Raw genomic sequence first — 27,893 nt, 5'->3', positions numbered from 1 at the left:
GACATGGAACAACAGACTGGTTCCAAATAGGAAAAGGAGTACGTCAAGGCTGTATATTGTCACCCTGCTTATTTAACCTCTATGCAGAGTACATCATGAGAAACGCTGGGCTGGAGGAAGCACAAGCTGGAATCAAGATTGCTGGGAGAAGTATCAATAACCTCAGATATGCAGAGGACACCACCCTTATGGCAGAAGTTGAAGAAGAACTAAAGAGCCTCTTGATGAAAGTGAAAGAGGAGAGTGAAAAAGTTGGTTTAAAGCTCAACATTCAGAAAACTAAGATCATGGCATCCGGTCCCATCACTTCATGGCAGATAGATGGGGAAAGTGTCAGACTTTATTTTTCTGGGCTCCAAGATCACTGCAGATGGTGATTGCAGCCATGAAATTAAAAGACGCTTACTCCTTGGAAGCAAAGTTATGACCAACCTGGACAGCATATTAAAAAGCAGAGACATTACTTTGCCTACAAAGGTCCGTCTAGTCACAGCTATGGTTTTTCCAGTGGTCATGTATGGATGTGAGTGTTGGACTATAAAGAAAGCTGAGCACCAAAGAATGGATGCTTTTGAACTGTGGTGTTGGAGAAGACTCTTGAGAGTCCCTTGGACTGCAAGGAGATCCAACTAGTCCATCCTAAAGGAGATCAGTCCTGGGTGTTCATTGGAAGGACTGATGTTGAAGCTGAAGCTCCAATACTTTGGCCACTTGATTCGGAGAGCTGATTCATTGGAAAAGATCCTGATGCTGGGAAAGATTGAGGGCAGGAGAAGGGGACAACGGAGGATGAGATGGCTGGATGGCATCAATGACTCGATGGACATGGGTTTGGGTGGACTCAGGGAGTTGGTGATGGACAGGGAGGCCTGGCGTGCTGCGGTTCATGGGGTCACAAAGAGTCGGACACGACTGAGCGATTGAACTGAACTGAACTGAACTGAACAGGTTCTTATTTCCATAACAGAGTAGTTCTGTGCTGGGAAAAAAACACCTAGGTCTTATCTTTGTCACTTAAAAAAAAAAATACTTTTCTCATTTAAAAGGTACACAATTAAAAAAAAAATCTGGCATGAGGGATCTTTGTTCCTTGACCAGAGATAGAACCTGTGCTCCCTGCAGTGAAAGCTTGCAGTCTTAAGTACTGGACTGCCAAGAAAGTCCCAAAAGGTGCATAATTATATATAAACCACTTATGCCCTGGGAAGACACTTCATTTGTAAGTGGAAAATTACTTTACCTGTATGAAGGCACAAACCAAGCTCTATGTGAGTGGACTGTATGAATCCTTCACCACAGTATACCTACCATGTGGCAGAGAGCAGCCACTCACAACAGATTAATGCAAACATGCATTTACAGAGGGAACTAACCCATGAAGTCCTTGGTTGATCTGAGGAAACAAAGGATGATTAATGCAAAAGGGTTGTTGGGTAGGGGAAGAAGGAAGGGAAGGGGATTAATACTGATTAAAGGAAGACTGAATTTTGCCCAGATTTGTTTTTGTTAAAGTATTTTGAGACATTTCAATAACCAAAATAACTGTACAAAAAATAAACAAATTAACTTTATTAAGTTACCACTTCAGTCCTTACGTTGATTTGTTTACAAAAATATCAGTTTGAAATACATTATCGAAAGTGAAAACACACAATAAATAGAAAATAAGGATGCATGGTGCTGCAGACATATCAAACAACTTATCTTGATCTATTGCCCACTGCTGTAGACAAAATCTGACACAGATTCACCATTACTGACACAGCAGTCAAAGTATCAGGGAGAGGGTTGCAAACTATGAGAAAAGTAGCTTAAAACTCTGGACCAAAAAAAAAAACAAACCCCTCTGGACCACTCACCAGAAAATAAAAATAAAAAATAATTGTTTATCTGGAAGCTAACCTTAGTATAATACTGAATTATCTACTACTATCCATAGGAACAATCTAAAAATAAAAAAAGTGCCAGGGAACCTTCATTAACAGTATTTTTAAGTCAGTTTTTACTTTAAATATCTGATGATTATGCAAATATCCTAAGCCACGAGGCAGGCCCTAAGACAATAAGTTATAAATAGTCTGAAATTAATAACTTAAATGTGATATGGTTAATATAGTACACACTGTATGAGTATCTCAACCAACCTCTTAAGGTGAGGTAATAATTAAAAGGTTTAAATTTACAGTTTCAATTTATGCTCAAAAGAGTGGTATCAGTATTCCAGCAACAGTGATGACATCCTATTTTTGTAAATATGATAATATACATACTACTCTGAATTATACTTGATTGGATTCTATGTACATGTGGTTCCATATTCCAAGTGCAAATTTTCAACGGTATGTGTTTATAATCAAAGCTAGGTTTGACAAATGCTTTCTGACTTCTGAAAGCAAATGATAAAAGCACTTCCTAAAAGTGAATAAACTAGATACAAGTAGGTGACCATTTCCTTTTTTCTTTACGTGTGATGAACTTCATGAAGCATCAATTCCCGAGGTATGTTTGTTTCTGGACCATACAGCTTACATGCTCTTCTTTCAAAGGCAGTCACCATCTGCTTTACAACTTCATCGAAAAACAATGCGGCAAGCTGAGAGTGTAGAAGTGAGCGAAATTCAAAAGAAATCTGTAGGAAAATGTTAACTATTTTAGAAAGACTTTTCTTTTACTAAATCTCTACTTAGGGTAATGGTGTTTGCACGGTGAAACGGGCTAATCGGCCCAATACCTAAGGCAGAGCAATATGGGCCTGTATCTAGATGAGATTTTTAACATCGATAAGAGGGAGACTTATTTACTGCAGTAAGCATGACAGTGGCTGCACAACAGACTTAAGTAAAACAAAGCCAATGAATCTCATTTTACGGCAAAGACTCTGCTTTTATTAAGTTAAAAAAAAACTGGAAAAAAAGCTTTGCTAAATGAATATCATATTTACCACTTTGGCTTCTTATTAGTGTGTCCCTTTAAAAGCTACATTCCTTCCCAAAAAGAAATTGTAGCTCAGCTGGTAAAGAATCCACCTGCAATGAGGGACACCTGGATTCGATCCCTAGGTTGGGAAGATCCCCTGGAGAAGGGAATAGCTACCTACTCTAGTGTTCTTGCCTGGAGAATTCCATGGACAGAGGAGCCTGGCAGGCTACAGTTCGTGGGGTCACAAAGAGTCGGACATGACTTCCCAAAAGGAAGTAAGGAAGGGAAGTGATCCCCCTGATAGGTTATTCCCACAAGTTAATACCAGAAAGGTGAGGTTAATCCACAAACCAGATGGCAAAGGTGGTTCAATCTTAAAGTAGACAAGGATTTAAATTTCATTTATACCCCCCCAAGACTGAATTCAAAGCAACCAGTTTGAGAAACAATGCCTTAAGGATGAAATATCCACTAACTTTTAAAAGTTTTAATTTTTAATTTTAAAATAATTTGGCTTATTAAAAAGTTGCAATAATACTACTAAGATTTCTCATATATCCACCACCCAGATTCCCTTAGAGTTTTATATAACCACAGTGAAATTAAAACCAGGAGATTGGGACTTTCCCGGCAGCCCAGTGGTGAAGACCCCATGCTTCCACTGCAGGGGTCTTGGGTTTGATCCCTGGCCGGGTGAGCAGGGCAGGAGGAAGGTCTCACATGCCAGGTGGTACGGCAAAATAAATAAATAAATAAATAAAACCAGGAGATTAACAGACAGAGTTAACATTACTAGGTAATAATGCTATTATCTAATCTATAGAGGTTTCATTCAAATTTCCCTAAGTGGTCCATTATTGTCCACTAATTTTTATGAAAAAATTATGAAATGAAAATGAAAGCAACCTAAGAGCTGAGACCAGCATACAGTAACTTACTCAAAATTATAACCATATTTTAAAATGCAAGCCTGAGTAAGCCTGAGCTGCAAATACAGGAACCAACTCATATAAATAAAAAGCCACACAAGTGACTTTAAGTTTTCTATAGCTAAGGTGATATGAACAAGAAAATACCAATACCATAGTGCTTAAATTTAAAAATATATTTTCCCTTTGCATTTTATTTCTGCAACTCATAAGATGCAGATCAATGTACAGATTTCATTTGGTGTTACACTGTTATTAAGCTGGTAGTAGGCAAGACATGTGTATTATAATCTATGGGCTTGTAAAAACTAGAAAAGAGAGAAGGCATTCAAGATTTCAGGAAAGAGAGAAAAAGAGAAAAGGTCATTGGCATTCTTTCATTTTTTTGGCTGTGCCATGCGGCATGAGGGATCTTAGTCCCCGGCCAGGGATTGAACCAGTGTCCCCTGCAGTGGAAGTGTAGAGTCCTAACCACTGGACTGCCAGGGAATTCCCCTAGCATTCTGTCTTACAAAATTAGTGCCAAAAAAAAAAAAAGTCAGTGCAGAAAAAGATATTCAATACTCAGAAATTTGAGATTAAAAAAAAGTCTTGTAGTAATCGCTATGCCTAAGTGTGTGTGTGTGTGCACACGCACGTGAGCGTGCTCAGTCGCTCAGTTGTGTCCAACTCTTTCCATCCCCATCGACTGGGGCCCACCAGGCTCCTCTGTCCATGGGATTTTTCAGTTAAGAATACTGGAGTGAATTGCCATTTCCTACCCTAGGGTATCTTCCTGACCCAGGGATTGAACCTGAATTTCCTGTGTCTCCTGCACTGGCAGTCGGATTCTTTATCACTGAGCCACCTGGGAAGCCCAATTGCTATGCATGCAGTTTACTAATTATAGCATCTGGGTTCTAATAAAAACAAATTACTCCTTCTTTACCAACTTTATCTGATATTTGGAACAAATAAGAGAGCTTTATGAGAGACTTACTGAAAAATCCAAAGTACAAGTTCTTGGGTAGCCAGGAAGACCCGGGCTAAAACGCCAAACAGTCTCCAAATGATTGAAGAGCTTCCCATCAGTACAGGATGCCTAGAACAAAATGAAACAAAACAAAACACAGTAAAATGCCACTTGGATTGTCCAGAATCTACAATTGAGGACGCTTTAGTTGAAAGTAAATATTTTTATAGATTAGACCCCAGGTGACAAAAACATCTCTTTAGCTTGGTACTAGGAAGAGATCTCTTGCTGACATAAGCCATTTTCCTTTCTCCTGGGATTCCCAAGACTGCTACTAGTTCTCTCTTCCACTGCTGTCACCCACTGTGCTACTTCAGAGTTCTCCCCCCACAACAAAACAGGGAGTTACTATCTAGAAGTTTATTTCCAGCTCTGCCGCTTATTAGTGATCCTGAACAAGTTAATTCCCTGTAATGTACTTCCTTAACCTGTAAAATGACCATAATGCCTGTTTTGTACCATCACTATGAGATGGCTAAATTTAATACTTATAAGGAATCTAGTATAGATCCCTAGAACAATTCTGTAATTCTTGCCTGCCCAAAGATCTTCCTTATCAATCACATTTAGTCTTTCTCTAACTCACTATTTATCTCTAGGGGCCTCTATGGTTCCAGTTTTCTTGTAAGTCTAGTCCTGACTCATTGCTTTCTGACCTCTCATCTCTTCAATGCTCATTATTTCACATATTTGTGTACACTGAAACATAATACACAGTGATACTATGTACAGTGCAATATTAAAAAATGCCGCTTGAGATCCATCCAAGAGTTGCCTTCCGCAGTGTGAAAAACGGTGGCCAGGACCACAGTTACTAAAACAGTAAGAATTGGTTATGACCTTGAATGAAGTTCAACTTCTTTATTTACTATCCTAAGATGCCATCTGGGCCTTATTATACTAGTAGACAATTGACCTCAAGAATATATATGCTAGCTATGTTCCCTCAAAAGCAGGCTATTTTTTAACTCTTGTTTCAAAGTCTTGGGCTTCCCAGGTGGCTCAGCTGGTAAAGAATCCGCCTGCAATGAGGGAGACCTGGGTTCGATCCCTGCGTTGGGAAGATCCCCTGGAGAAGGGAAAGGCTACCCACTTCAGTATTCTGGCCTAGAGAATTCCACGGACTGTATAGTGCATGGGGTTGCAAAGAGTTGGACACAACTGAGCGACTTTCACTTCACTCACTTCAGTCTACATCCCCTTCCTCAATTAAGCCTTAAAGTTTTCAGCAATTCTGGCAAATACTGGGGCCAATAAATGATCAAGCCCCTCTACCCCCTTTCTTTCTGATAACTTATCAACGTCAAGAATTTAGGCTGTCCCTCTCCTGAGACTATACACACAGATCTGCAAATAAGGACTTGCATAGGTAAACTGTTTTCCCCAAGTAAACAGTCATTTTTTTCTCCCATAGCTACAGCCTCCCTAAACACAGAACATAGGATTATTTCTCTGATTATATCTGGATTTCTCAAAAGATAGTTCCAACCGAGGGCTACAGAGCTAAAAATCTGCTTGCAGTTTATTCTCACTTCCTCTTCATCTAAAGCCTTTTGAATTATCAGACAGTAACCCTTGTGGCTCAGCTGGTAAAGAATCCATCTGTGGTGTGGGAGACCTGGGTTCAACCCCTGGGTTGGGAAGATCCGCTGGAGAAGAGAAAGGCTGCCCACTCCAGTATTCTGGCCTGGAGCATGGACTGTATAGGTAGAGTTAATGGGGTCGCAGAGTCAGACACGACTGAGCGACTTTCACTTTCACAAAATAGAATCATTATAAACTGCACCCATACTAAAAAGCATTTAAAAAGAAATGCTCTATTCACATTTATAGAAAAAATTTAATTTTTAACATGGAAACTAGTGAAAATTTTAAAACTTATTTAGACATGAAAAATAACAGACATTACAGTAAAAAAATCTCTTCAAGGCTTCTTGCCTTCTGAGATGGCCCACACTCTGTCTGTGAAGTTTCTTCTAAATAAATCCAATTCTTATTTAAAAAAAAAAAAAAAATTTTTTTTCCAAAGAGTTTGGCTTTATATTTGGTTCAATAATAAACATCTAATTTTTTAAACCATCAAAAGTCTATAATAAAGTATTATTTCAGTTATCCAACTTAATTTACTTTTTTTTGGCTGTGCCTTGTGGCTTGTAGCATCTTTTGTCCCCCGATCAGTGATCAAACCTGTGCTCCCTGCAGTGGAAAACTGGGGTTTCAACACTGGACCACCTGGGATGACCCTTTTTTTTTTTTAACTGAAGGATAATTGCTTTACAATAATGTGTTGGCTTCTGCCATACAACAATGTGAATGAGCCATAAGTATACATACATCCTCTCCCTCTGGATCTTCCCCCCAATTCCTCACCCCTCTAGGTGGTCACAAAGTACCACAATGAGCTCCCCAAAATATGGAATTGTTCATGAATTTGCATTCATCCTTGTGCAGGGATCGCGCTAATCTTCTTTATGTTGTTTCAATTTTAGTATATGTGCTGCTGAAGCAAGCACTCTATTTACTTTTATTTCTAATTTTTTACAACTTTTTCAGTTACCCAACTTTAAGGTAAAGCATTCCATCCTTCTTTACAATCATGTAAGAAGCTTATAAGAAATTTAATAGTAAGGGAGAAACAGCTGTTGGGAATAATCACTACAATATAGCACCTTCCTCTGACTATTTTTTCACAAAATGTGGCAGTGCTGTACTTTTATCAATAATCTAGCCCAAGGACCCACAGATTTTTACTGGTATGTTTTGATAGGGACAATACTGCTAATGATCTCATTCCTAACAGAGATACTGAACACAGCAAGAAGGCTTCTGGCCATTACAGACTGATGAATCTATGTGATTCAGGTAGAATCACTGACATGTTAAGTCACAGGAACATCTGGGGCAGCTAATAAAAAATGTCACATAGCTTTTGTTGTTTTCTTGGTTCTAATTCTTATTGTATGTCACATATGTGTATTAGGTATTAAGATCTAGAACCTGAGCCCAGGGAAAATTAAAAGCTGAACATAGCTGTGTTTTATTTTCAAATATGTCTTTAAATATTAGCACATTAAGAGAGGCAGCTTATTTTAATGGAAAAATAATTTGGGAATAAGATACACACAGTATGAATTTGTGTGTACCTTGGGTCTCCAGAACAACCCTCAAATGCTGCCTAACCTTTAGGTCGTGCTAACATGTTAAGTTGCTTCAGTCATGTCCAACTCTTTGCGACCTCACGGATTGTAGTATGCAGGCTCCTCTGTCCATGGGATTCTCTAGGCAAAAATAATGGAGAGGGTTGCCATTTCCTCCTCCAGGGGATCTTCCTGACTCAGGAATTGAACCCCAGTCTCTTATGTCTCCTTCATTGGCAAGTGGGTTCTTTACCACTAGTGCCACCTGGGAAGCCCTTAAATAATAAATTAGCACATTAAGTGAGGCAGCTTATTTTAATGGAAAAATAATTTTGGAATCAGATATACACAGTATGAATTTGTGTGGGCTCTTAATTTCTCTAAGCCTCCTAAAATTAAGGGTAATACACAATACATACTATTATAATTAAAAAAAAAAGTTTCCTGCCTCCTTGGCAGTGCTGAAGGTTACTGAAACTACTATGAACATCTGGATATACAGGAACACAGGAACACAGCAGTGAGAACTTCATAAACAAAAGCTCTCATGACTGAGGATTCAGAGATGAAAAAGAAGATCTCCCATTCCCTTAAGTAGCTCGAGTCTGTCAAGCAGAAATCCAAAGGAAGAAAGAAGTTATACTAAAGAGTGATAAGAGAAATAAATAAAGCACATGCAAAGCCTAGAAGAATCACCAAGGTAGAACCGACTATCCATATGAAAGGAAAGGGAGAAAGCAGGCTGGGATTTGAAGGATCAACAGGCAAGGAATCAAGTTCATTTCAGATAGAAGAGGGAACAATATGCAAAGGCACAGGGCTGTGGAATAAGTTCTATATGGTACATTCATGGAAGTCAGGGCAAGGAAGAAAGCCAGGGGGAGAAAATGATACGGTTTTAGAGTTCTTTAGTCAGATGCAGGATATGTTAAGATCGAAGTTATAAGAATCTGAATGGTAAGAGATTGAGGTGAGGGGACTCAACTGTAAGATTTATAGAGATATTAGCTGTTGTCAGACAGACTATAGAGTTTTGGCTGTGTGACTAGAGTCTTGGCTGTGTAACCCTGGGCAAGCTATCTAACTCTTCTAAGGCTTAGCATACTCAACTATAAGATGGAGGATAATAAAATTTGCATCTCAAAGGGCTGTTGTGACAATTAAACAATTCAAGTAAAGCATTATCAAGAGCTTAATACATTAGCTATTATAACAGAGGCAGTGCACTATAGTAGGTAAAAACTCCAAAACTATGAGGCAAACAGGTGAAAACAGTTATAATAATAGCAAAGTCCCAGAATGGGGCACAGTGGAGTTGACGTTTTTGACAGTGGGACTAGGGTGGACTCCACAATGTCTTAGCTTCACTGGACAGTATATATTCTTTCTGGTATGAGAGCTGCGTGTCCTCAATGACTGACAAAGAGGTGAAAAAGGCACTTAGCTCTGGCCAATTATCAAGAAATGATACCACCACTAAATCAAGTGGGCACAAAACACAACTCAAGCTTTGAAAGTCTTTGTTCACTGCACTCTAGGAAGTCAAAATAAATGGTAATGTAACTGGAATTCTCCTTTTTCATGTGTTGAAGTCTGAGTACCTTTTCTATATGTGTACCCTTCTCTGAGAAGGGTAAGATGATTAATATAATGCATGCAACAGTACCTGGCATTTCAGTACCTGGTACATGGCAGGATGACTTCAACAATGTTTATATTCTCCACATTTATATCTTTTCTATCTTTCTTCATCCTCTCACCACTTTCCCTGCCTTAACTTAAAAAAAAAGCACAAGTATCAATATTAAATTAAAACATTTCTCACTTGTGTGGCTGAATCTTTCCTAGGGGTCAGCAGTTCTCAACAGAAGGACAAAAGAAAAAGCTTCTCATTTCCATGTTCTAGTTAAATTTCTATTTGGAAAGAATAATGCTAATATTGTATAAAATAACACAACTTAAGCAATATAACAATTTGTTTTTCCCTCCTCCTGTTAGTTTAGGGAAATCTTAAGCTATTATACATTAATCCATTTAATATATCACTATTTGAGGAATATTAAAAAACAACAAAAAACAAAACCATTACCTTCACCAAATGTGGTTTCACCAAGGTTACTACTGATGTATAGCGCTCCAATACAGGTGGAAACCCAATTTCTAATCGTGTTTTGCAGTATCCAGATCTCCTTGATATTATATCTGATTTTTTACACCAAGGAACAAAATGCTTGTAATCCTCCATTCCAGATACTACATCATACATTTCCTGCATAGAATAACTTTAAAAAAAAAAAAAAAAGGAAAGCTGTTAACTGCACCTATTTATACAGTACATATACACTTTAAATCAGCCGTCCCCAACCTTCTTGGCACCAGGGGCTGGTTTTGTGAAAGACAATTTTTCCATGGAATGGGGAAGAGAGGATGGTTTCAGGATGATTCAAGTACATACCACTTATTGGACACTTTATTTCTATTATTATTACATCAGCTCCACTTCAAATCATCAGGTATTAGACTCCAGAGGTTGGGGACCCCTGCTTTAAACTGAATAAATAATAAAACTTACTGTGTATGAGGCAAGAAGTTATTTGGCACACACATTAATACTGCTTTATAATAAATGGCTGATGAATTATGGTACATTCATACGGTGGAACTCATCAGTTATTTAAAAGGATTAAGATCAAATGTACTGTTCACCCTTGAACAACACAGGTTTGCCCTGTGTGGGTCTACTTACATAAGAATTTTTTTGATAAATATAGTACTTGTATTTTTGTTTTACAGATTTTTTAATTAAATGTGGGGGAAAGTTTGTGTTCAATTAGAAATCACAACATGTGGAATCAAATCAACTAAGGTTTGAGTCTTGATTTTATCCAAACTGTTTCAGCTTCCTGTCTTTGGATAAATCATTTATCAATTCCTTGTTTTGAAACAGAAATAGCAGTATGCAGATTTTTTTTTTCTACTGTGTGGGGGTCTGCACTCCCAAACCCCCCATCTTTCAAAGGTCAACCATATACTTTAGAGCAAAGAGGTTTAAAATATATTGCTACATGAAAAAAGGCACAAATATCAAGTGTTTAAAATTGAGGAAATACACTATACACTTACAATATTTCTCAAATAGATAATAAATTGTATATATCTTGTCTGCTTTATACACAATTTTATTACCCATTTGAGAAATATTATAAGTGTATACTGTAATTCCTCAATTTTAAACATTTGATATCTGCTTTTTCTGAAAATAATTGTTAATAGACTGTAATGAAAACATATTTTAAAAGTCCTAAAAGGATATAAATTAAATAATTACCAGTTGTTAATTCAGGAAAAAAAGAGTAGGATTAAAAACAGACCAACTCTTTAATATATATGTTTCTATTTTCTTCTTTGTGTTTTTAAATTTTTTTTTTCTATTTTCCTTGGTTTTTTCTTTTTGTTCTAGTATATATACTTCTAAATGGTTAAGTGTTTACACAAGTATGCAAATATTTTGTAATTAAGAAAAAAAATCAATTCTATAACAAAAAGAGGGAATTTCTCACTCTTTATGAGCCAGCATAACATGCTGCCAACCCAAACTTCACAAAGAACATAAAAAACAAAATCTATAAACTCATATTACCTGTGAGTACTGAAGCAAAACTTCTAGGTAAAATACCAGCAAATATAATCCCAGTAATATATTTAAAAAAAATAAAACAATCAAATGCAACTCATTTAAGGATGTATGGATGAACCATCCATAGTACATACAACCAACCATACATAGTATGGATGGTTGAGTACTAATAATTATTATAACCATATTATTTAGCCAAAACAAAATAATTATATGATTTCTTTCACAGATGGTAAAATATCAGAAGCATTACTATTAGCATTAGAAAGAAGCCAATGATGCTATCATTACTGTCATTTGACATTGTTCTAAAATGTCAAAGAAATTAAATCAGAGCATGAAATATGGGATCACATGTGGAAAAGAATTAGGCAAAACCATAAACTGGCAGGTGATATGACTATCAAATCAAAAATCAATCAATCCCCAATTCAGTTAGGTAGCTTGTTAAGAAATACATAAAAATTAATACTGTTTCTATACTAACAAGTAGAAAACAGTAGCATACAAATGCAAAATACCTAGAAATAAATTCAACAAAGACACATCAGGGTTTAAATGAAAAAAAAAAAACCACCCTGTGGATACATATAAAGACAACTGAACAATGAAAACCAGATACATATTCTTGGTTATAGAGTCAACACTGCTAAAATAGAATTCATCTCAAAATGATACAGTAAACAACCACATTCTAAATTTTAAAAGGGTATGTTTGCAATATGACAGAATGAGTGTTTATGTATACTTAAATTAATCTTTATGATCATGAAATGAGGCCCACAGAGGAAAGAGTAAATAAACCTACTCTCGGCATGTTCTCAGACACTTGGAAATAAATGCCAATATAAATCCCATGAAGATGTATGAGACCTGGTAGCCTGGAAGCTATTTGCATAAAAGTAGTCTATTATGTCCAAATATCAATTCTAAAACATAGTAGTTTCATGTGACCCTGACTAGGTTGCTGAACCTCTCAATTTTCTTCATCCATAATTGAAAAATACCTCTACAGAGTTATTTTAAGGGTTAAAGGAAATAGTTTTGGCATAATGCACAATGCTTACTAAGCACTTCATAAACGGTAGCTACTATGTGTTTACATCAAACAATATTTGGGGGAAGGTGATCATTAGATAAGACCAATTTGTAATAAAAAGAATTTTAGCACGAGAAAGAATAAGGAAGCAATAAAGAATAAATAAATATGGTGGGAAAAATAAGCTTTGGAGTCACGACACAACATAATTTCTCAGCTTCAGTTTCTTCATCTTTACAATGGGAATAATACCTAGATCACACGATTATTGTGAGAATTAAATGAAACAATACAGAGCACCCAGCAGGCCTGTCAAATGACAAGTTCACAGTAAAAGGGAGATATTATTAGTAACTCAAAAGTAAAGCAGAGCAATTCACTATTTGATTTCTCATCTTTTTGTTGTCATTTCTATTTTTAAGACACCAGCTGGGGCAAAGATGTCTACCTATCCAAGTATTAAGGCTTGCTTTACGTGGCATTATTGCTGGCCACCAGGAGGCTACAAATTAAGTAGCTGTCACATGACTACTTCTTGTCAATAATATCTGAGAGTAAGCACTGTGTGTCACTTCCAGGACCAATGTGATTAAGCATCAGGTGTATCTTTTTAAGATATCCTGAAGACTAAGGAATTACAAAAGTACCAAGTTGGATGGAGCCTGGGTTCTTGACTGACTCTGTAAAGTTTTATTGGAACACAACCATGCCCATTTACTACACATTGTCCATGGTTAGTTCTGGGCTACAATGACCGTGTCGAGTAGCTGCAACAGAGACAGTATGGCCCACAAACCTATTTACCAACTGGCCCTTTACAGAAAAAGTTTGCCGACCTCTGCTCTGGATGGTAGGGGCCTCTTAGCATGTTTAGATATACTTATCTACGTATGTGTGTAGGTGAGGGAGCTATACAAACATATTTGGGCCAACATATCAATAACGATGCCACTATAAAAAAGAACAGTGTACAAAAATACAAGACATAAACAGTTTATTTTCTTTAAATGTCAAGATTTAAACCTATCCTATAAAGTTACCATATGATTATATTCATTCAACCAATATTTATAAAATAGCAAGGGTGAGAAAATCAGAGCTTGATCTGTAAGAAACAAATCTAGAAAAAAAGAGGCACAAATTCTAAAGAACATTGTGAACACGCTCTTTTAGTAGACCTATTACTATATACAAACCCTATAATTCTCCTTTCTGAATATTCTTTTCTTTTGTTTATTAATGGTGCAGCAATTCTGAAGAAGGTTCTTGCATGTATCTTCTTAGGCAAAATTGAGGTATGTAGTGGAAGAGTTCTGCTCATCAGTATACCACAGGAAGCTAAATAACTAAAAAGACAAAAATTACCTGATCGAGTAACATTGACAATTAACAGGAAACAAATTATAGAGACAGTTAAATAACAATCATACTTCAGAAGGTGTCTGCAACCTTAGAATATTCCCCAAAAAATTACACATGCAAAAAATAAGCTTCTTGAGCACCATAAAGAAAACTAAAAATACCAGCTTACAGTTAGGGTTAGAGCCTTCAAACACAAAAGGTATTTCTCAGAGCTGGCTTTTAGTCTGCAGTCATGTGTTAACAACATATTCTTGCCCTAGGACGGCTAGAATATTCATTGTCCAATTTTTAACTAATCTACCCACCTTGTTTTCCCAGCGGCACCCACACGGGTTTCCTTAATTCTTGATCTACTCTATGAGATCTGAAATTAGGTCCCTCTCTCCACTGTATATGTGGCGGGCCTGTCAGACCTGTTGCTCAATTATCTTTTACCTTCCAATCTCCATTTCCATGTGTATATGTAAAAACATATGTCAAGGTAATTAGAATGTTAACTGTTAAGGGTACTTCGTAATACAGATGCCTGATATGCTCTTGTTCATCTATATATTTTTAGCCTTTACACTAGTAAGATTATTGAATAACTATTATACACTACTATTTGTGCATTAGTTCACATATTTATTGAGCTGTTATTCTGTGCCAGGCACTAGGGACACAATGGTGAATAAAACAAATATAAAGATTACATTCTAGTTGAGGATTAAATAAGCCACTAAAATAGAAATCGGTGTGGGGACATGTAATTAGGATCTCCTTTAGATAGGGTGATCCAGGAAGTCCTCTGAGGTTGTATTTCAGCTGAGACATAATGGATAAGGAGGAGTTATTCCAGCTGAGCTATTTCAAATCCTAAAAGATGATCCTGTTAAAGTGCTGCACTCAATATGCCAGCAAATTTGGAAAACTCAGTATTGGCCACAGGACTAGAAAAGGTCAGTTTTCATCCCAATTCTAAAGAAGGGAAATGTCAAAGAACACTCAAACTACTGCACAGTTGTACTCATTTCATGTGCTAGCAAAGTAATGCTCAAAATTCTTCAAGCTAGGCTTCAACAGTATGTGAATTGAGAACTTCCGGATGTGTAAGCTGGATTTAGAAAAGGCAGAAGAACAAGAGATCAAATTGCCAACATTTAGTGGATCATAGAAAAAGCTAGAGAATTCCAGAAAAGCATCTACTTCTGCTTCATTGACTAAGCTAAAACCTTTGGCTGTGCAGGTTAACAACAAAGTGTGGAAAATTCTTAAAGAGATGAGAACACCTGACCACTTTATCTGCCTCCTGAGAAACCTGTATGCTGGTGAAGAAGCAATAGTTAGAACTGGACATAGAACAACAGACTGGTTCCAAATTGGGAAAGGAGTATGTCAAGGCTGTATATTGTCACCCTGCTTATTTAACTTATATACAGAGTACATCATGCAAAATGCCAGGCTGGATGCAGCATAAGCTGGAATCAAGATTGCCAGGAGAAATGTCAATAATGTCAGATATGCAGATGATACCACCCTTATGGCACAAAGAGAAGAGGAACTAAAGAGCCTCTTGATGAAGGTAAAAGAGCAGAGTGAAAATGCTGGCTTAAAACTCAACATTCAAAAAACTAAGATCATGGCATGTGGTCCCATCACTTCACAGCAAATAGATGGGGAAGCAATGGAAACAGTGACAGACTTTATTTTCTTGGGCTCTAAAATCACTGTGGGTGGTGACTGCAACCATGAAATTAAAAGACACTTGCTCCTTGGAAGAAAAGCTATGGCAAACCTAGACAGCATATTAAAAAGCAGAGACATTACTTTGCCTACAAAGGTATGTATAGTCAAAACTATGGTTTTTGTAGTCATGTACGGATGTGAGAGCTGGAAAATGAAAAATGCTGAGCACCGAAGAACTGATGCTTTTGAACTGTGGCGTTGGAGAAGACTCTTGAAAGTCCGTTGGAGTGCAAGGAGATCAAACCAGTCAATCCTAAAGGAAATCAACCCTGAATATTCATTGGAAGGACTAATGCTGAAGCTCCAATACTTTAGCCACCTGATGCGAAGAGCCAACTCATCATAAAAGACCCTGATGCTGGGAAAGATTGATGGCAGGAGGAGAAGAGGATGACAGAGAATGAGATGGTTGGATGGCATACTGACTCAATGGACATGAGTTTGAGCAAACTCTGGGAGATGATGAAGGACAGGGAAGTCTGGCGTGCTGCAGTCCATGGGGTTGCAAAGAGTTAGACAGCACTGAGCGACTGAACAACAGCCATGTAAAGGGTGAAATAGGTATGTATGTACATAATGTGTGTGTACACATATATAAGTCTCTCATACACACATATATGTATGTCTGTACATGGGAGGAGGAGAGGTAGATACAGACCATTCCAAGTACTAGGGAAAGAGCCTGGCAGCATCCAGACTCTCAAAAAGATTAACAGTGCAACAGCAGCATAGCAAGCCAGGGTGAGAGCACAATGAAATAATGTTAGAGAGACTGGAGCTGGGTCATGCTGAGGACTACTGGTCAGGATAAAGCAATTTGGGATTTATTCTCAATGAGATGCTCTTAAAGTGTTCCACCTAAGAGAACAATATCTCATTAAATCAAGTCTTCAAGTTATTTTTTTAACAGAGAAGGGAGTGGCCTGGTGAAATCTCATGTTATATATAAAATGTGATTCATATAAAATATGATTTACATATAAATAAAACTTCTTTAAGGACACTGACATCCCATAGTGTGGCTGGAAAAGTGAATTAAAGAATGATTGAAGAAATTGGGGCTATTCAGTCAGAAGATCAGGGGTGGACTGAAAGGAGATCAAACCAGTCAATCCTAAAGGAAATAAACCTTGAGTATTCACTGGAAGGACTGATGCTAAAGCTGAAACTCCAATGCTTTGGGCATCTGATGTGAAGAGCCAACTTATTAGAAGAGACCCTGATGCTGGGGAGGATTTACGGCGAAAAGAGAAGAGGGCAGCAGAGGATGAGATGGTTAGATAGCATCACTGACTCAATGGGCATGAGTTTGAGCAAACTTCAGGAGACAGTGGAGGACAGTGGGGCCTGGCATGCTACGGTTTATGAGGTCGCAAAGAGTTGGACATGACTTGGCGACAGAACAGCAACAACTAGTGCAAAAAAGAACAGAATGAAAGAGAAGGCAATAGAGAACTAGAGATGGAAGTGAGATGTAACAGATGCTATGTGGGTGCAGGAAAAATGACCAAGTGACAGTCCATGGGGGTCACAAACAGTCGGACAGGACTGAGCACAATAGGAGTTTTCTGATCAGTTTGCATATTGTGGTTACAATGCCCTGGACAGCACATCCATCTTCATACTTTATCAAGAATAGTATGTCTTCAGCTACAATATGAGAACCCTACAGTCATACACATGTTTAAACCACGGAATGAAAACTAGAACAAAAGAAGGGCACTTTTTTGGTCACTAAACTTCCCTGGTAGCTCAGACGGTAAAGTGTCTGCTTACAATGCGGGAGACCTGGTTCGGAAGATCCCCCGGAGACGGAAACGGCAACCCACTCCAGTATTCATGCTTGGAAAATCCCATGGACCGAGGAGCCTGGTGAGCTACAGTCCATGGGATCGCAAAGAATTGGACACGACTGACCGACTTCACCTCCTTCAAACTTCCAGTACTACATCCCAAATACTGTATTATAATAAAGGCCAGAATCAGCCCTGCAAGGAACTCATAAATTATCTCCCTTTTCATTATCATTAATAGTAAATATTTAGACTGAAATTTAAGCCTTAATTTGATCACTAAAGTAATTTTTTTCTCAAAAGTAACAGCCAGCATTTTATAAGAGCAATACAAACAGATCTAAAGTATGATAGAGTGTTCTGCTTGGAACTTTTTAAAGCTATTTCCTAAAGCACGAGTGAAGGATATAAGACGATTTTATTTCAGTTTCGACCAAAAAAATGTCTAAAAGGATTTAAAGTTGATTGGCTTGTTATTTTAAAAAATTCATTGACTCTAAATGTTCTGGAAGGAGCTCAACCAGATTTGTGCTTTCTCCCTCCATTCCGTACAGATTACAACTGAATTAATTTTAAAAGTTAACTTTAATTTTCGAGCATAACTTATTGAAGTGCCATTAATAAAAGGAAACTGGTGGAAGTATGGAATCTTTTATGTCTCCTCTTCCATTACCTACCAGAAAAGAACCAACCTGGAAAATCGAAGGCAGACTCTCGGTTATAGGAGTGCTATGTTACAATGGGAGGGAAAAAAATATCCAAGTCCCCTACTTCGGCTTCGGTTTAGTTTAGCTAGCACCAAAGTAGGGGCGGGGGTGGGCAAAGACCGCTACGAGAAACTGGGAAAAGCACCTCTGGCCATCGGACACTCTGGAGGAACAAAAGGGGACTTACTGCCAGGCCACAAACTCCCACACCCATCAACCCCCAACTCCTGCGCCGCAGTTATAACTTCCGGAAAACAGCAGCAGTATGCCGTAGGGGAGGAGACCGGAAGAGGCCAAAGGCACCCTCCCCGCCCCGCCAAGTGGCTTTATCAGCTGCTTCCAAGTCGCTGAGCGGAATGATTCACCGCCTCTCCCGAGGGCTGGGAGCCACGAACACAAGACCGGGCGGCCTGGACAGGCTGGCGACCCTCCGGCCAAGGAGGTGGAGAGAGAGGGCCTGAGTCCGTCACTTGCCGAAGGCAGTAGGCCCTTTCTCTACACAGACGCGGAAACGCATCTGATCCGCCTGCCTCACCTCAAATGTCCCGGGTCCCCTTGCTCACCAGGCCGTGGGGAAGGAGAAATTACCCTCACTGCGGCGCCCCCGTTGTCCATTACCTGACGTTCCTCGCAGGCACCTGCGCTGGAGCCGGGGCTCTGGCGGCTGCCGCCGACTTCGGACGGCATCCCGAGACCACCTTTTTAAGGGCTCTCTGACCTGTCCGAGCTGCCATGATCATCTTACTGAAGCCGGTCGGCAGTAAGCCCCGGACCAGGCCCACGGCACCGCCCTCATCTAGGGGCCCGGGCCACCCGGCGCCGCCGCCCTCCAGCCAATCAGCGGGCCCCTTGAGCGGTCAGACACGCCCCATTTTCCTCTCTCCGATTGCGCAGAGCTGACGCACATTCCCACTGCTGCAGAGTACACGGTAAACGGGCTACGTCATCCTGCCGGCCAATCAGAGGGACCGCAGAGCCGCGTGGACGAATCCCTCTAGGCCGGCGGGTCTTCTGTTCCCGCCGCGCTCTGACGTAAGAATCACGGTGACCGCTTACCCCTGCTCCAGCTCAGGAAACTGTTGCTCGGATTCACCAACCGCCGTGGTTCTCTTGAGGCTGCTTCCGGTCGCGAGGCCTGCCACGTGAGCCCAGCGCAGGGGCGGGAGGAAGCCCGAGGTTCTGAGTATCGATTATGTAACTGCACGAACCGGTGAGTGCTGGGCTGGACATGCCACCCCTGCCGGCTGCGAAGTGTGGTGTCAGTCTTGCTGTTAATGAATGTACCTGCTGTCCTTACCCCGTGAGGCTGTTAGGAGGGCAATATAATAAGGTTATGGCCTTAAAGAAGAGGCTCGGTTCTGTTTGCCTTCTTTCTGTGTGGCCAACATCTTAACTGGTGTTCATGTATGGTTTGGGTTTCCCTCAGCCCATACAAACCGTATTTTGCTTCCATTCACCCATTTCAGGAATCATTCATCAAGTCTTGACATTTGTTCTCGCTTTGTTTGTTCTTACGTCCTTATTTAACTTCTATATGCCGTAGTTTCTTGTAAACTGTAAAGTGAGGATAGCCATGCTGTCAATACTTAACTGCACAGTTTTGAGAAATTGTAGCTGACTAAATGAAATAAATATTTATTGAGCACTCACTCTCTGCTGTTTTAGGTGCTGGATAAATGAACAAAAGTCTGCTATAATAGAGCTTATAATCTAGAGTAGGGGAAATAAATATTAATTCAGTTAATATTTGAATTAGTGTCAGATAATCATATGCTGTAGGAAAAAGTATGAAAAGCAGATGGAGAAGGCTAAAGTGGGGTGCTGTTTTATATAAGGTGGTCAGGTGGGCCTCTGAGAAGATGATAATGAACAGGCCTAAATGAAGTGAGGAGGTGAACTATGGGAATATTTGGGAACAGCAAGTACAAAGGCTTCAGACAGAAATGGTCTTGCCCTGTTTTATGAGAAGCAAGGGCTTTCTATTACAGTCAGTGAGGGTCAGAGTGGTAGGAAATGAGGTCAGAGGTAGTGAGGGCTTTTTCATAGTATTTGGGAGGCCATGGTGCCATCTTTGGATTTTATTCTAAGTGTAAAGGGAAGTCATTTGAGATAACTTGATCTGATTTACATTAACATAAATATTCCAACTTTTGTGTATCTGTATGATTATTGTTTTCTACTCTTGCTTTGTTCACTGCAGCTGTTGTTGTTCAGTCGCTCAGTTGTGTCTGACTCTGCGGACACCATGGACTGCAGCATGCCAGGCTTCCGTGTCCTTCACCATCTCCTGGAGCTTGATCAGAGTCATGTCCATTGAGTCGGTGATGCAATCCAACCATCCCATCCTCTGTCATCCCGTTCTCTGTCATCCCCTTTTCCTCCTGCCTTCAGTCTTTCCCAGCATCAGGGTCTTTTCTAATGAGTTAGCTCTTCGAATCAGGATGTCAAAGTATTGGAGTTTCAGCTTCAGCATCAGTCCCTCCAATGAATATTCAGGGTTGATTTCCTTTAGGATTGACTGCAGTGCAAGGGACTCTCAAGAGTCTTCTCCAGTACACAGTTCAAAAGCAGCAGTTCTTTGGCGCTTAGCCTTTATGGTTCAACCCTCACACCCATACATGACTTCTGGAAAAACCATAGCTTTGACTAGATGGACCTTTGTTGGCAAAGTAATGTCTCTACTTTTTAATATGCTGTCTAGGTTGGTCATAACTTTTCTTCCAAGGAGCAAGCATCTTTTAATTTCATGACTGTAGTCATCATCTGCAGTGATTTTGGAGCCCAGGAAAATAAATTCTGTCACTGTTTCCAATGCTTCCCCACCTATTTGCCAAGGAGTAATGGGACCGGATGCCATGATCTTAGTTTTCTTAATGTTGAGTTTTAAGCCAGCTTTTTCACTCTCCTCTTTCACTTTCATCAAGAGGCTATTTAGTTCCTCTTCTCTTTCTGCCATAAGTGTGGTGTCATCTGCATTGCTGACATTACTGATATTTCTCCCAGCAATCTTGATTCCAGCTTATGCTGCATCTAGCCCAGCATTTTGCATGATGTACTCTGCCTGTAAGTTAAATAAGCAGGGTGACAATATTCAGCCTTGACATACTTCTTTCCCAATTTGGAACTGGTCTGTTGTTCCATGTCCGGTTCTAACTATTGCTTCTTTACCAGCATACAGGTTTCTCAGGAGGCAGATAAGGTGGTCAGGTATTCCCATCTCTTTAAGAATTTTCCACACTTTGTTGTAATCTACACAGTCAAAGGCTTCAGCATAGTCAATGAAGCAGAAGTAGATATTTTTCTGGAATTCTCTAGCTTTTTCTATGATCAACCAGATGTTGGTAATTTGATCTCTGGTTCCTCTGCCTTTTCTAAGTCCAACTTGAACGTCTGGGTATTCTTGGTTCACATACTGTTGAAGCCTAGCTTGGAGAATTTTGAGCATTACTTTGCTAGCATGTGAAATGAGTGCAATTGTGCAGTAGTTTGAACATTCTTTAGCATTGCCTTTCTTTGGGATTAGAGTGAAAACTGACCTTTTCCAGTCCTGTGGCCACTGCTGAGTTTTCCAAATTTGCTGACATATTGAGTGCAGCACTTTCACAGCATCATCTTAAAAGATGATTTGAAATAGCTCAGCTGGAATCCCATCACCTCTGCTATTTTTGTTCGTAGTGGTGTTTCTTAAGGCCCACTTGACTTCACATTCCAGGATGTCTGGCTCTAGGTGAGTGATCACACCATTGTGGTTATCTGAGTCATTAAGATTTTTTTGTATAATTCTTCTGTGTATTCTTGACCCCTTCTTAATATCTTCTGCTTCTGTTAGGTCCATACCTTTTCTGTCCTTTATTATACCCATCTTTGTGTGAAATATTTCCTTGGTATCTCTAATTTTCTTGAAGAGATCTCGTCATTTGCATTCTATTGTTTTCCTCTATTTCTTTGCATTGATCACTTAGGAAGGCCTTCTTATCTCTCCTTGCTATTCTTTGGAACTCCACATTCAAATGGATGTATCTTTCCATTTCTCCTTTGCCTTTTGCTTCTCTTCTTTTCTCTGCTGTTCGTTATGGCTTCCTCAGACAACCATTTTGCCTTTCTTTTTCTTGGGGATTGTCTTGATCACTACCTCCTGTACAATGTCACGAACCTCCGTCCATAATTCTTCAGGCACTAAGTCTGTCAGATCTAATCCCTTGAATCTGTTTGTCACTTCCACTGTATAATTGTAAGGGATTTGATGTAGGTCATACTTGAATGGTCTAGTGGTTTTCCCCACTTTCTGACTTTGGTGATTAGGAGTTCATGATCTGAGCCACAGTCAACTCCCAGTCTTGTTTTTGCTGGCTGTATAGAGCGTCTCCATCTTCAACTGTATAGAATATAATCAGTCTGATTTCAGTGTTGACCATCTGGTGATGTCCATGTGTAGAGTCGTCTCTTGTGTTGTTGGAAGAGGGTGTTTGCTATGACCAGTGCATTCTCTTGCAAAACTCTGTTAGCCTTTGCCCTGCTTCATTTTGTACTCCAATGTCAAACTTGCCTGTTACTCCAGGTGTCTTTTGACTTCCTACTTTTGCATTCCAGTCCCCTCTGATGAAAAGGACATGTTTTTTTGGTGTTAGTTCTGGAAAGTCTTGTAGGTCCTTCCTTACAGTTACCCCTTACTAGATGCTTTCTGATGTGAGTTCCAATCCCCAGCTATAGAGTATGTCAAGCAGTTTTCAGTTCAACACAGGATGTAATTGTTGATTGAGGTGGTTCTGTTGCTGCATCCTACAAAATTGTTGACTAGTGTGTGTGTGTGTGCTAAGTCGCTTCAGTCATGTCCAATTCTGTGACCCTGTGGGCCATAGCCCACCACCTTCCTGTATGAGATTCTCCAGGCAAGAATATACTAGAATAGGTTGCTGTGCCCTCCTCCAGGGGATCTTCCTGACCCAGGGATCAAACTCAGGTCTCACATTTCCTGCATTGACAGGCGGGTTCTTTACCACTAGAGCCACTTGGGAAGCCCATTGTTAACTAAAGTAAAAGTGCAAGTGAAGTCGTTCAGTAGTGTCTGACTCTTGGCGGCCCTGTGAACTGTAGCCTACCAGGCTCTTCTGTCCATGGGATTCTCCAGGGAAGAATACCAGAGTGGGTTGCCATTTCCTTCTCCAGGGGATCTTCCTAAATGGCCTATTAATGTATTTTTCAACATAATACATGATTTACTTGTGAACTTAATAGAAGGCTTTCTTTTGTTAAATTCACCAAACATTTTCTCATAGAACTCTTCTCAGACATAAGAAAATATCTACTGAATTGGCTCATTCAATTGAATTGTTCTCCCCTGCACTTCCCCCAAGATTTTGTTTAAGGCAAATAAAGGAATCTTTGTAACAGATGACAGTGTATGGTACTCATCTGACTGCTTAGCAAAGGATAGAGTTTTATGTCAGAAGCTTAAAGGTGATAAGAAACTCTGGTTCATTTTTAGTAGATGACGGTGCTTCCATATATTGTAGACAAAAAAAATCTGTTTAGACAATAGGAAAAGATCTGTAGTATATTAAAACTCAGCAGAGATCTGTGGGAAGCAGTAATTCAGAATTCAAACCAACTGTGCTGCCAAAAATATATCTGATACACCACCATCTATTAAATGTTATCGCCAAAATAATTGAAGCTGAATCTGGTCAAGCTTGTGGATACGCCAGTTTAAATGGGGGATAGAAGAACATGTTAAATGACACCAAAGGAATACAATCTGCCAAATACAGAATATGGGAAATTCTGTAGGACAAATGACCCAATTTCTTCAGAAATAAATGTCAAGTAAGGAAGATTGGGGGTAGGGGGATTGTTGTAGATTTGTAAGATTTAAGAGGCATTATTTACATTTTGTTTTGAACAAACCAAATATTAAAAAAACATGCAAGACTGGGAAATTCAACTGAAATACCTACTTTAGTAAAGATTCATACTGAAGATTAGAGGTAAAATATGTTTGTGCTTTACTTTAAAATGATCCAGTGAGGGTAAAGGAATAGAGTATATAAAACAAAATTGATCATTTGTTGATAATTATTGGACTGGATAAATGTAATTAGGAATTTGTAATAGTATTGTATCTAGTTTTTCTGGATGTTTGAAATCTCTGTATATTCTTTCTCTATCTGTATACACACACACACACACACACATATATATGTACATGTGTATGTTTATTTTTTACCTTTTTATTTTGTATTGGGGTATAGCTGGTTAACAAACAGTTTTGTGATACTTTCAGGTGAACAACAGTTAAGGGACTTAGCCATACATATACATGTATCCATTCTCCCCTAAACTTCCCTCCCATCCAGGCTGCCACATAATGTTGAGCAGAATTCCATGTGCTATACAGTAAGTCCTTGTTGGTTATCCATTTTAAATATAGCACAGTATACAAGCCCATCCCAAACCCCGTAACTATCCTTTTCCCCCTCCTTCCCTGCCTCCCTGTAACTACAAGCTCATTCTCTAAGTCTTTGTCTGTTTCTGTTTTGCAAGCAACTTCATTTGTATCATTTCTTTTTAGATTCCACATATAAGGGATGATACAATGATATGTCTTCTCTGACTTACCTCATTCAGTATGACAGTCTCTAGGTCCATCCACATTGCTGCAAATAGCATTATTTTATTCTTTTTAATAGCTCACTAATATTCCATTGTGTATATGGATGTGTACCACATCTTATTTATCCATTCTTCAGTTGATGGACGTTTTGGTTGCTTCTATGTCTTGCTGTCATATATGTGTATATTTAATTTCTGCCTTTCATATAATCTTTACAAGTGACATTTTCCTGATTGACTTGTATGTAGAAATATACTTTGACCTTTTGCTCATTTCAGAACCCTTAATATAGATTGAACAGAACCATGAAGGCTTTAGATAAATGGGCATGGCTATGACTTTGTATTAATACTGTTTTTAATCAACTCTTTGGTCAAAACAAATACAGGATGAATTTTAACCACAGATTAAGACTTTTAAATTTTTAAACATCACTTGTAAATATTTCTTTCCTGAAATAAATAAAGCAAGCTTTCAAAGTTAACATAATCTCATTACTGGGACCTTTTTGATCAATAGCATAATCTTCCCAGCACTCTCAGTGATCTCTTACAGGGATTATCTTTGTGAAAATTTTGGTTGAAAGAACATCTTCCTTGACTGAATCAGGAACTGAATTACTGAATGAGAGATTAGTGTAATTATAGATGTTAGTTTCCAATAAAAATCGACTGTCAAAGGAGATTAACTGGACAATTTGTCCTTACTGATATGGTTGTGTTAGGACCCAATCAGGAAAATTGTACCAGTTATTTTTAACAGGAAATTTAATATAAAGACATTGTTAAACAGAGATTGGAGAACTAAGATGATACAAGTTCTGACAACATGTGTGAAATGTTGCCAACTACTTGATGCTTTTGAACTGTGATGTTGGAAAAGAGTCTTGAGAGTCCCTTGGACTGCAAAGAGATCCAACCAGTCCATCCTAAAGGAAATCAGTCCTGAATATTCATTGGAAGGACTGATGCTGAAGCTGAAACTCCAGTCCTTTGGCCACTTGATCCAAAAACTGACTCATTTGAAATGACCCTGATACTGGGAAAGATTGAAGGCAGGAAGAGAAGGGGATGACAGAGGATGAGATGGTTAGATGGCATCACTGACTCAGTAGACATAAGTTTGAGTAAACTCTGGGAGCTGGTGATGGACAGGGAGGCCTGGCGTGCTACAGTGTATGGGGTCACAAAGAGTCAGACACGACTGAGCGACTGAACTGAACTGAGAGAAGCTGAGAATCAGAGACTCAGTGCAGTGTCACGACTTTTATTGGGGGCTGACCACATGGGCACCCTCTACCTGAGTGCTCAATTTCAGTCCCAAAGTGAAATGTAGCACTCCCAAGGAAAGAAAGCTGTTATGGCATAAGCCATGTTGCTTGCACCGTTTAGACACAGTAGACAGATTTATTATTTTGGGGAATGTTGGAAATCTACTTGAAAGAATCTGCCTGCCAATGCAGGAGATATGGGTTCGATCTCTGATCTGGTAAGATCCTACATGCCTCAGAGCAACTAAACCTCTGTACTACAACTGTTGAGCCCTCAGGCCACAACTATTGCCCTAGAGCCTGTAGCTGCACAAGAGAAGCCACCGCAATGAGAAGTCCATGCAACACAACTAGAGAGAAGCCCGCATAGCAATGAAAGGGTCAACTATACTTCAAACCATTTATTGATACAGCGTTTATGATATGTGCAGAGATAAGGCAGTTGTGTTATAGTATCTCCCTGCTGCAGTTCTTCAAGGCACTTTCCACATTCCCAGCATTCACTTTACTCAGTATATCCTTAGATTATCAGTTTATATATAGAAGGATATTACTCAGGACTATGAAGTTAGGTGAAAGAAGTGCATGGGGCGACCCAGAGGGATGGGATGGGGAGGGAGGTGGGTGGGGGGTCCAGGAAGGGGAACACATGTAAACCCATGGCTGATTCATGTCAATGTATGGCAAAAACTATTACAATATTGTAAAGTAATTAGCCCCCAACTAAAATAAATAAATTTATAAAAAAAAAAAAAAAAAAAGAAGTGCATGGGGCAAGGTATGTGGGCAGGGGCTTGAAGCATCCATCTCTGAGTGTGCCACTCTTCCCACTCCCATGTATTCACTGGCCCAGAAGCTCCCAACTTAATTTTCTTTGGAGGCCTCCTATCATGTTTTGACTTTTTTAAAGTCTGATTTTTCATATTAACATCTTTATGTTTGAACTCTTTCCTTTTTGGAATAACTTTTGATTTTAAAGTATGTAATTTCTGCCAACATCCCCCTTCTTAAACAGTCTTCCCTTTAACAATTTGGTGTAAAAATTAAATAATATATATACTGAGTGTGTTTGTATATGCATAACATTAATCAATGAATGCATAAATCATGCTTAACCTTTGGGGAGTGAGACATGTGAGGTAAGGCTTTTACTTTTCATTTTATATCTTTTGGGGGGCACTATTTGAATAATTTATAATATACATTGTTTTTTGGAATCAGAACTAAATTATTCATAATATTAGATTTGGAAGTGATTTATTGGATATGACATCAAATGCTCAAGCAACAGAAGAAAAAAAAGGTAAACTGGACTTCATCAAAGTTAAGTTTGTGCATCAAAAGACACTGTGACCAGAGAGAAAGTCAACACATAGTGAATTAGAAAAACTGTTTCCCCCTTATGTATTTCTCCTATGTGTCTCCTTTGCTACTCACACAAAACAATTCACTTCTTGTCACCAAACATGTGGAGGTTTTTCCCACACCAAGTAATTCTCTGTCACACCAGCTGCATGTCTTACAGTTTAACTCAGTTCTTACACTATCTATCTGGAGATAGTGTTTGATCCCACAGGTTAAGGTCTCAGTCCTACAAGACTGCGCCCACCCTACTTTGGATGCCAGTTACAAGCAGTAGGTTCCCAGGTTAACCCACAACTTCTGTCCCATTTGGCTACAAATCAGAGGTTCCCATAACCCTCTACTCAGAATCGATTAATTTTTTTTGAGAGGCTCATAGAACTCAGGGAAA

The 27,893-nt window shown here is 39.1% G+C and overlaps 1 protein-coding gene and 1 non-coding gene across 3 annotated transcripts; both read right to left on the bottom strand.

The window, feature by feature from the left end:
- Positions 1–1,554: 1,554 nt before the first annotated feature.
- Positions 1,555–19,040, bottom strand: COQ10B (coenzyme Q10B). 2 transcript variants are annotated; one of them, XM_081581509.1, is made up of 5 exons: positions 18,879–19,040; positions 13,870–14,019; positions 10,087–10,279; positions 4,828–4,929; positions 1,555–2,629 (listed from the first exon to the last, which is right to left on the bottom strand). In XM_081581509.1, exons 1-5 carry the CDS (start codon positions 18,998–19,000, stop codon positions 2,462–2,464), a joined length of 735 nt encoding a protein of 244 aa, XP_081437635.1. In that variant the 5' UTR covers positions 19,001–19,040; the 3' UTR covers positions 1,555–2,461. The 2 variants fall into 2 exon arrangements, with proteins under 2 accessions (XP_081437635.1, XP_081437636.1); XM_081581510.1 differs by lacking the exon at positions 13,870–14,019.
- LOC145543909 (U6 spliceosomal RNA) lies at positions 7,268–7,373 on the bottom strand. Its single transcript, XR_014081154.1, has one exon. It is a non-coding gene; the product is annotated as a U6 spliceosomal RNA (small nuclear RNA).
- Positions 19,041–27,893: the final 8,853 nt, after the last annotated feature.

This window comes from Giraffa tippelskirchi, chromosome 3, assembly GCF_054371585.1.
Source record: "Giraffa tippelskirchi isolate mGirTip1 chromosome 3, T2T-mGirTip1v1.2.pri, whole genome shotgun sequence".
Lineage (NCBI taxonomy): Eukaryota > Metazoa > Chordata > Mammalia > Artiodactyla > Giraffidae > Giraffa > Giraffa tippelskirchi.
This window is presented reverse-complemented; position numbering and strand designations above follow the sequence as displayed.

Coding starts and splice junctions, on each gene's coding strand:
- COQ10B (XM_081581509.1), bottom strand. CDS start 19,000: ATGATCATGGCAGCTCGGACAGGTCAGAGAGCCCTTAAAAAGGTGGTC. Junction 14,020..18,878: donor GTGCCTGCGAGGAACGTCAG/GTAATGGACAAC, acceptor TTGTCTTTTTAG/TTATTTAGCTTCCTGTGGTA. Junction 4,930..10,086: donor TGAAACCACATTTGGTGAAG/GTAATGGTTTTG, acceptor ATTTTGTTCTAG/GCATCCTGTACTGATGGGAA.